Source organism: Lactuca virosa, chromosome 4 (assembly GCF_052849685.1).
Source record: "Lactuca virosa cultivar CGN04683 chromosome 4, Lactuca_virosa_CGN04683_v6, whole genome shotgun sequence".
Taxonomy (NCBI): domain Eukaryota; kingdom Viridiplantae; phylum Streptophyta; class Magnoliopsida; order Asterales; family Asteraceae; genus Lactuca; species Lactuca virosa.
Window position 1 is genome coordinate 79,599,016 of NC_136429.1, and position 9,739 is coordinate 79,608,754.

At 28.2% G+C, this 9,739-nt stretch overlaps 1 protein-coding gene across 1 annotated transcript; it reads right to left on the reverse strand.

Moving 5' to 3' along the window:
* Positions 1 to 1,565: 1,565 nt before the first annotated feature.
* Positions 1,566 to 3,826, reverse strand: LOC145105682 (transcription factor bHLH91-like). The gene is made up of 4 exons (XM_079042764.1): positions 2,881 to 3,826; positions 2,335 to 2,805; positions 2,086 to 2,193; positions 1,566 to 1,871 (listed from the first exon to the last, which is right to left on the reverse strand). The coding sequence occupies exons 1-3, from the start codon at positions 3,583 to 3,585 to the stop codon at positions 2,092 to 2,094; spliced, it is 1,278 nt and encodes a 425-aa protein (XP_078898890.1). The 5' UTR covers positions 3,586 to 3,826; the 3' UTR covers positions 1,566 to 1,871; positions 2,086 to 2,091.
* Between the last annotated feature and the right edge of the window lie 5,913 nt (positions 3,827 to 9,739).

Sequence of the window (9,739 nt, forward strand, 5' to 3'; positions counted from 1 at the left end):
AAAAAATTTTGATTTGTTTTCTTCATCAATGTTGAAGATGATAGATTGGGAGAAAGGATTTGTAAAAGAGAATTATAAAATTAAGTAAATGGTTTATATGGTTATGGTAAGAGAGGAATGGGGTTGTTGGGTGGTGGGGCTAGCTTTATTTATTTTGTTTTAATTAAAAACTAGTAAGTTACTACTACCGGGGGGATTGAACTTGGATAACGATAAAAGTGTAGGGACTAAACCTGCAAATATTTATAAGTCATGTAGCGAAAGTGTAGGAATGAAACATGACAAAATATTGTGGGGGCGAGAGGGAGCGGGGTGTGGGTAATTTTTTGTAATTTATTTTGTGGATAATTTTTTTAAATACATGGACCGTTTTAAAAAAAAAAAAAAAAAAAAAACTGCACAATGACCTTTTCATAATTAATATGATATTTTTTGTAATTTATTTTCTACAGGTCAAAAATGCCAAACATACAAAAATCTTAAATATATGACCTGTTTTTGTAAAATAGAAACTTTACATTAACATTTTCTATAAATTACAAAATTATAGAGATTAAATCTATCAAAATCGAAAACTTTTTGGGCAAAACTTCGAACTAATAAAAAAAAGAAAAAAAGAAAAAAAACGTTATTGATATTAAGGACTTCAGTTTTAATTCATGATGTAGAGATGATCTACTAAACAAAAGAACATATGGTGTCTTTTTACAAGGCATCCTTTTTTATATCCATTTTGAATTTGGCCCGTTATATGGGTCCTATCGACTCAAAAGCATTGATCTAGACGAATGGGTTTGTTACTTAGTCCAGCAAAGTGTCCAATTTGGTCAAAATATTAGGTTAATTTTAGACTTTTAGTGTTTTTTTGGGTCAAGTAGTTTTGAGATGTTGGCGTTAATTTAGCCTGATAAAAATAACCACACCTCTTAATAATCTGCCAAATAATAACAAAAATGTAACCAAGTTTCTAAATATAACAACACATTTCGCATGGGTCCACTTCAAAATGTAGTGGCCACTATGAAATGTTATAAACGATAATGTTTATCCCAATAAACCACTCAAAATGAAGTACTGCTAAATGAAAATTTATATTGAGAATACGAATTCTTAGGTTGAAAGAAATTTACAAAAAAACTTGGTGCAAAAGTGGAAAAAAATCTCTTAAATATAGAGGACCATTTCATAGTGAATAATGCTTTTAGTGAATCCGCTAAAAAAATGTATGGCAATTGTAGGAATTTGTGAAATTTTAATTCCTGGAAAATGATTAAATAAGTTAATTATTTGAGTCATTTGATCTTTAGTCAAGTACTTAGAGTTAATTTGTGAAGATTTATGTATTCTAATTAGATAAAACCTTTAGATTTTACAGTATACCCTAAATCAGATGATTCCTATATTAATTGAGTCGTATTTCCGGTTTTCTATCATAACTCGAATTGATAGATAGGTGGTTGGTTGAAAAGCTTATGCGCAGAGTGTGTAAGCTGTTTTTCACATTTGTTCTGTTTTCTCTAGTTCATTTTGCATCAAATTTAAAGAAATAGTAGTTTTGAATGAAATAACAAAATGAACAATACAAAATTAAAAAGGTATTGGAGAAACCAAACAAACATTTTCATGTAATATAAAATTAACAAATCAAACCCCAATGGTTGCCTTTAGGCATGCAATTTCCAAAAGTCTAATTCCAAATACCAGAATTACCCCTGCTTTTATTCTAGTTAATTGATTTGTGGTAAGTTACTCATGTAGTTAAGTGTCAATTTCAAATCCCAATTTCTCTCCTCTCTACCCCCTCTTCATGTCTTCCCCCAATAGTTAGTATCAAAGCAAACAAGCATAAGCCCATGTGGTCTACCATAAATCTGCAAAATAAAATTAAAAAAAAATTACCATTATATTATTTAAAACAAAACTATTTAAAGAGTTATATGTAATGTAATGAACACAATTTGAAAGAGTGTTTTATAAAAGTAGATAAACTTGTATGCCCAAATGTAGAAACACAATGGAAAAGTGTCTTTGAGGAATTGGCTTTTTCTGTTGGGTGGATTGTACTTTCTGCAGAAATAGTTGTACCTTGTGTTAGTAGCTAGAAGTGACTGGGATAGTTGCATATTGTTTGTCCACCACCTCAATTAGCTTATTGGCTATAGCACTTGCATAAACAGAGGACCCTTCACAAATCTGCACATGTCATTCAAAATCAAGAAACTTTCCATGAATCCACCAAATAATTTGTTATTTGGAGAAATACCCAGAAAAATTGAATAAATGGGTTGTAATGTACAACTCAACATTGCATACGATGGCTTAAAGAAGTTGTACCTTGGTATTGAACAGATAGCTGTAGAAATCACCAATGAGTCCACCAGCGACATGATGAAGATCCAGTTGAAGTTCATGAAGAACTTTTGAAACAAGAAACAAACAGTTGATCCTCTTTTGCTGCACCAATTTGATTGTAACTTCATCATCAATGATTCGAACATCGATCTCTGTGTTTTTGGATTTTCTCTGTAGCCATGAGCTCCTCATTGTAGAAGTTGAATTGCCGTTGTAGGTTTGTTGATCATGAGCATGATCACCGGCGCCGGCGCCGGCGCCGGCGCTGCCACCACCATTGCTCTTTGTGTAAATACTCTCTACATCTAAAGTCGAATCGTCTTCTGTTTTGTGCTTTTTCATCCTACCTCTGTTGCATCTCTTCCTCTCCACCAAAATCTTCAGTTCTTCCACAGTTCTCTTGAGTTCGTTGATGTATTCAATGGCATCTCCGACCACCGATGCTCGATCAGCCTTTTCTTCAACAAGAAAACAGAATTAAAATATGTAAATGTTATCAAATTCGTCTCAGACTCAAAATTCTCATACCTTTGTGGGATTTGGGACTAATCCCTTCAACGCTTCAAACTTGCCATTCAATTGTTGCCTTCTATGTTTCTCAGTCGCAAAATGTTTTGTATCTTTGTTTTCTCTCCCTTTTCCATTAATTATCCCCCCACCAAACTCCAAAACCGCATCTCCGTCATGATACAGTTGATTCTGTTCTCCTCTGTCCATTTCCATCTCGCCAAAAATGGAGCCACAACCAGTCAAATTGAACCCGTTTGGGAGAGAATTCAGCAACTCTCTGAAGAATGGAGGCTGTGGAGGGAGATTGTGAGGCAATAGCGGATCGAACATGACTTGACCCGAGGTTTGATCGATATGGGTCGGGTTGGAAAAGCATATTGATGAAGAGCATCTGGGTAACTGGAAGAGATTGAGGAGATCTGGTGGTGTTGGTGTAGGCAAACAATTGTTATCGTTCCCGATAAGAATCTGATCATGAGGATTATGAGCCCAGTTGATTTGTTGGTGGTTTTGGTGATCCATGTCCATGTTCATGAGATGTTGGTGATGAAGCTGATCTGCAGGTGCTTCAATGGCGGAGAAATTGGAAATTTGGTGGAAGTTGGAGACATGGGGTTGTGGGAAACTGTCACATTGGTGATCAATAAGCACTTGTTGATGGTGAGCTACAGAATTTGGATCGAAGCAACCACTTGCTTCAAACATATCTGAATTCTCCAGCATTTTCTCTGCAAGTTCTAGAGAGAGAAGGAATTTGGAAAACTTCTAAGCTTTGTGTGTTCGAAAAGAGTGAAAACTTGAAGTATTGATCGTAACAACACGAAGATGAACTCACAATCTGGCGATAGAATGAGAATTTGAGGAGACACAGAAGCAGATATCACCAAGTAACCAAAAAGGAATTGCTATTTAGAGAGGGAGGAAGGTAGGTTGAGAGTAGGGGACTGGAAGTGAAGATATAAACGTACTTATATTAGTAAACTTTGCCACAAAATGACTCCAATTTCATGTTAAAATACAAATTATCAACTTTCACAAAATTATTTGTTTGACATATACTATTATAATAAAAAAATCAAATTCATTGTATCTTTTTAAAATACTTTTAACAAAATTCAGTAAACTTTTTGGAAACATACAAATATTTTCATCAGCTATCATTTCTTTTTGTTGAGTAGCGGCTAGGAAGAAATATCAATCCCCATCGATATCTTAACCTAATGGTTGAGGAACAAATATACAAATTAGATTATGCTCTTACTAATTAACTAAAAACATTTTGAATATGTTTGGCCAAAATAATTTAGTTGAAAGTTATAATTTTTATTTGTTGAACAAATGGTTCACAAAAATACTAATTTTAATGGACAAAATACCATTATAATAATATATTTTGTGAACACAAAAGTTTTCTATATTCTTATAATATATATTTTTAAATAATTACTATGTTTTATGCAAAAAAAAATATTTATATATAAAATTAACCTTTTATGTTATTTATTAGGAGTAAGATAACGGGTGTATGTATTAGCCATTATAAAAAAATCTAATAATATAAGTTTTAATCATATATTTATATAATTATATATGTTATTTATAAAACCCACCAATTAAACCCTATTAAAAATTTCCTTTCATCCATTATCGAAACTATTCATTTGATCACTTTTAAGTTTTAAATCATCAATATTTGGTAAATAACAAAACAATTTACAACACCATTGCCCTAGTTGAAGTTTAGATGACGGATTAAGTTGTTAAAAGCGATCCAAATATATCAAAATTCTTATAAGTAAATAATACTTCTATCACACACACACACACACATATATATATATATATATATATATATATATATATATATATATATATATATATATATATATTGTTAAGTTTCCTTTTGAGAAAAAAAATAAGGATAAGTGTCAAAAACATAATTAAATTTATTAAAATATGACATTTGTTATCATCTTACTTATCTTACATGTGTAAGAAAATAAATAAACATGTAGGAAGATATTTATTTTATCAAAAAAAATTATACTCATCATCTAGTCTAGTTTATAGACAAACTAACCATAATTCTTGTAGTAAATAATCCGTAAAATAATGCACGTGTTTTATGACTATTATTATTATTATTATTATTATTATTTTTAAAAAATTTAATAATTTTTAATATATAATCCATATTTATATGTAAGGGTCAAGAAATGGAAAGAAAAAGAAATAAATTTTAACAACTTCCAGTTCGTTGGTGGGAGATTCTGGGTTGGACCCACCAGAATTATTTGATTTGATTTTGTACTTTGTTTCATTTTCTTTACCTTTTCTTTTCATTACACTTCTATGTTATTTTCTTTGCATAGTGCAATCGACGGTTTAGATCTTCTTATCATGAATAAATACAATTAACTTTTTTTTTTTTCATATATAAGTAGGACAAGTATTTCCTTTTTGGAAAGACGAAGATGTTTCTTTACAAAAATATTAGAAACAATGATTTAATCTGGTTTTTATATTGGATTATATTAAACTATGATGGATTTACAAATCATGTTTATTTTAAGATATTTTATGAGCTATTTATATGAGTTTTGTCATATATAAAAAAAATTCTAGTACTTTTTTGTGTCTTGTTAGTTATTGTACCGTCATTTGAAATGGAGAATATGAATATGTACCATTTTGTATATATCGTACAATTAGTACATAATCAAGACTCTAAAAAAATTGGCAATCCAAAAAAATATTTAAACAAATATTTAAGATATTTCTTTGCAAATATCTGTCACGTTAATAGGCATGTGTGTCTCTAATGCCAATTATTAGTTTTTTTGGGCTTTTACATTCGTTTAATTTTGGTATATTGATGGTAGCTCTAGTTTCATATGGATAGCATGGATTCTTTTTCCCATATTAGTTATATTTAGGATATTCATCCGATGATCAAATTTTTATAAGTGTTAGATGGTAATAACAAATTTTGCCTTTCTCTTTGGCAAATGACCAAGAGGTTCAAACTATTTGTTCTTGTCGAATAACAATTTCGAACTCTTTTATTTTTTCAAGAAGGTTCAAAACGATCTCTAGTTCGAAAATTCACAATCTAAATCGAAAATTTTGAATCTGTTCACGGTTTTTGTATTTTGTCTTCGTGTTTTTGGGTTTTGTTCTGAACCAGTTTATAAGTTTTGAGCTTGTTCATGAGTATCAAATTGGTTTTTTTGTGTTAAATATTTATTGAAGTGATATAATAGAAATGGAAGAAGAGAGAAAAAAAAAACTTTCTTTATTGAAAAATGAAGATTTGTGAAGAAGAAGAAAAATAGTTAGAAACTTTTAAATTTCTGAAAAATATGGTCATTTGCAAATAATTAAAAAAATAGTTATTAACTTCTAACATTTTCAAAAATATATAATAACTTTTTTTTGTAGGATATATTGATCATTTTATAATAGTATACATTAATATACATTTATTTTTATTTTTATTTTATTGTTATGACGATCGGTTGGTGGCTTATCTAGTAAGACTTAGGGGTGTTTTTTTTTTTTTGCAAAAACTCTTCTTGACTTCTTATGTCTGCGCCGCGCAGACAACGTGCAGTCGTTTGGTCTCACAGACTGTTTGTTTTTTAGAAGACCGTGGACCTAAAAATGTCTGCGCGTCCTCTTCTTGAAACAGATATGGACCTATGTCTTCTAACATATTTTAGTCCTTTCGTACCTATTCCCACAATGTGTGTGTATATATATATATATATATATATATATATATATATATATATATATATATATATATATATATATATATATAACTTTTAAAAAAGAATGTTTTTTGATGATTATTGTAATTATTGGTTTCTTTATTTATTGTTTTTTTATATTATAATTATGTATTAACCCAAATGTTTATGTATATGATTATGTTACATGTTTTTCTATTAAGATAATATATTTTTTCAAATAACTTTGACATAGTTTTGTAGATATTTTTATTTTTGTGCACGTTTACATTTAACAGATAAATCTGATAACTTTCTTTTTTTTATATTATTTAGGATAGAAACAATATCATCAATTAATTAGTTCATATATATAATATTAATAATCTTAATGAAGTTTTATGTTTTCAGTTATCATAATTTATACCACGTTAATAACTAGGTTCATTTAATTTTTTGATTATTGAATCCCAACAGAATTTTAGCATTTTCGAATCTCAATCACATCGCCAAATTTTGTATCGATTTCAGTTTAATATTTTCGGTTTGTTGCGTTTTTATCATATTTTTTATCGGTTCGGTTTTTGTTCACCCTTAATTATATTCGTGAATTAGTCGTATGCTTTATTTAGTTGTTTAAGTTATAACTGATGAAAAATTTAGTTTGTTGTAATATTTTTTATGTTTAAAAAAACCGGTATATCTAAATCTCAGTTTATTTTAACAACATGCAGACGTTAAAAAAACAGTCTTCTTCTTGCAGATTGCAGACATTTGCTCCACCTCGTCTACTACAAAGATTTGCAAATATGGTCTGCAGACTACATATATTTTGTCTCCGAAAAAACAAAAAAACACCTTAGTAAGCGCCACCCATAGGAGACTAAGCTCAATGTCCCGAGAGCTTCAATCATCCCATAAAAGTTAACTCAATTCCGCTTGCAAATTAGAAGGCAAATACGTTTATGTATCTTCACCTAATCATTCACTTGCTGGGAGATTGACTAGTTTGTTCTAAATGAAAATACTTCTTTAGAAAACAATTTATTTTTTAATATAGTTTTGTCTTTTAAAATATCTATCAAACTATGAAAATGCAATACAAATAAAAAGCAATCAAGAAAAACTAAAGATAAAATGTTATAATACAAAATTAAACAATTACATTTTATTTTTGCATCTAGCCCTTAAAAAATAGACTTATCTTTTCGCCAATTAAATGTTTCACATTTTAGCTTTGATTTTAATCGATAAATTTATAGAAATCTTTCTTATTGTATAATTTTTTTATATTTAACTAATAATCAAGTATTTTTTTTATAATAATCAAAATGATAGATATTAAAAAATAACTAGCTTTTTTAACAAGTAACATAAATGACCATCAAATACAAAAATTTAGAATTTTCAAACTAGATATAGATTTTCAAATTCATTCTTTCTAAAGAAAAAAAAAGTTTGTAAATTGTATTTTTCCATAAAAAGTCCATATAAAGTTAAAATACTATAGTTTGAAATTTCAAATTATTTTTCGTGAATTTTGAACTTGTTTTTCGTGTGTATAATTTATAGTAACAATCAATGACACGATACGATAAAAATACACATCAAGAAACGAAATTGAGACAAAATTGAAATCTGAAGTTTTGTTCATATCTAGTGTGAAAAAAACACAACATCATGTTTTGTATGATTAAGTATGAATTAAATAAACCAACAGTTATTTTATGTAAACTTAGCCATGTCATGCGTTTTTTAATTCGGCCATTTTCATTTAAGTATAAAAACACGACATCGTGTCGTGTCATGTCCGTGTTTCATAAAAACTTGTCGTTTCATGTTATGTCATACAAAACACGATACGATTGCACGATTTAATACCCGATGTCTGAGTTGTGTTTCAAAATTATATTTTGTTTCAGATATCTATTTATACTAGAGATGAGAGATGAGAAAAAAAATCTTCATTACAAAATAACTATTTTAAAGAAAAATAAGTAAGAACGATGGTGAGAATTGACGGAGAAGAAAATGTGACAGATAGAAGAAAAATCAAAGAAAAGTTTAAATTTAGTTCGAAAAAAAAAACCCCACTAGGTGTTAGGTTATTTGTTACCAAGCTTGTCAAGTTCTAATACATGTTAATAAATTTTGGTCATTGGTGAATATTATTCCAAACTTTTAGAACTGCATAAACTTGTTCAAAAGCATTTTTCTAAAAGTAAATAATTCACATCATTATTTGAAATATTTTAACGTTCGCAATTAATTTACTTTTTGAAAATTTTTAAATTGTTATCAACGGCAAACAAAAAGGTATACATTTTTATTAATAATTCATCATTCTACATACTATTTTATATTATTTTATATTTTTCTAACTAGTTTTTTATCTATAAACTAAATGGTTTTAAATAACGTAAAAATCTACTAATCTTATCGATTATTTTTAACACGTCATATGTTTCAAATAAAAAAAAAATTAATTTTATGTAAATATTAAACATAACTGAAAAGATAATAATACACGACACTTGAAATAATAGGTCTAAAATAATAGGGTTAAGGAGGATAAATTAAATAATAGATTAGTTTTTATTTGGTATATTTGATATAATTTTCTTCTTATTTTGAGATAATGGATTGTATAAAAAACTCAATAACTATTTATTTTTGAATAATAATTGATGGGGCTATATTTTGTAAATTAAAAAAAAACACATATTTTCATGGTAATAAGCTTTAAGAATTGGTTGTACAAATAATAATAACTAATAATAACTAATAAGTCTTGCAAAACCCTTTCAATGGAGTTGCTTTATTTTTTATTTTATTTTATTTTGCCAATTTTAAGCATGTGCTTTTTATCATTTTATATAAAATAACGACGTATCTTAGATATCATTTCACAAATTACCTGAAATTAAATTAAAAGGTAATTTGTGAAAAATGGAAATTAATTTGAAAAACTGATATTAATTATTACATGCTTTTAATTATTTTTCTACATTATATTGGATCACACAATTTGCAACCATTCACCAAAGTATGTTAGTTGGGGAGTTGCAATTTGGTTATATTTGTAATTAGTTTCATTCTTATACTAACTGGGTCCCATTGTTTTCCTTTTCATGCAAATTGCCCAC

Bases quoted from the DNA above. Each gene is read 5' to 3' on its own strand.
- LOC145105682 (XM_079042764.1), bottom strand. From the start codon at position 3,585: ATGCTGGAGAATTCAGATATGTTTGAAGCAAGTGGTTGCTTCGATCCA. The intron at 2,806-2,880 runs GTATGAGAATTT...GTTGAAGAAAAG, and splicing joins TAGTCCCAAATCCCACAAAG to GCTGATCGAGCATCGGTGGT. The intron at 2,194-2,334 runs GTACAACTTCTT...TGACATGTGCAG, and splicing joins GCTATCTGTTCAATACCAAG to ATTTGTGAAGGGTCCTCTGT.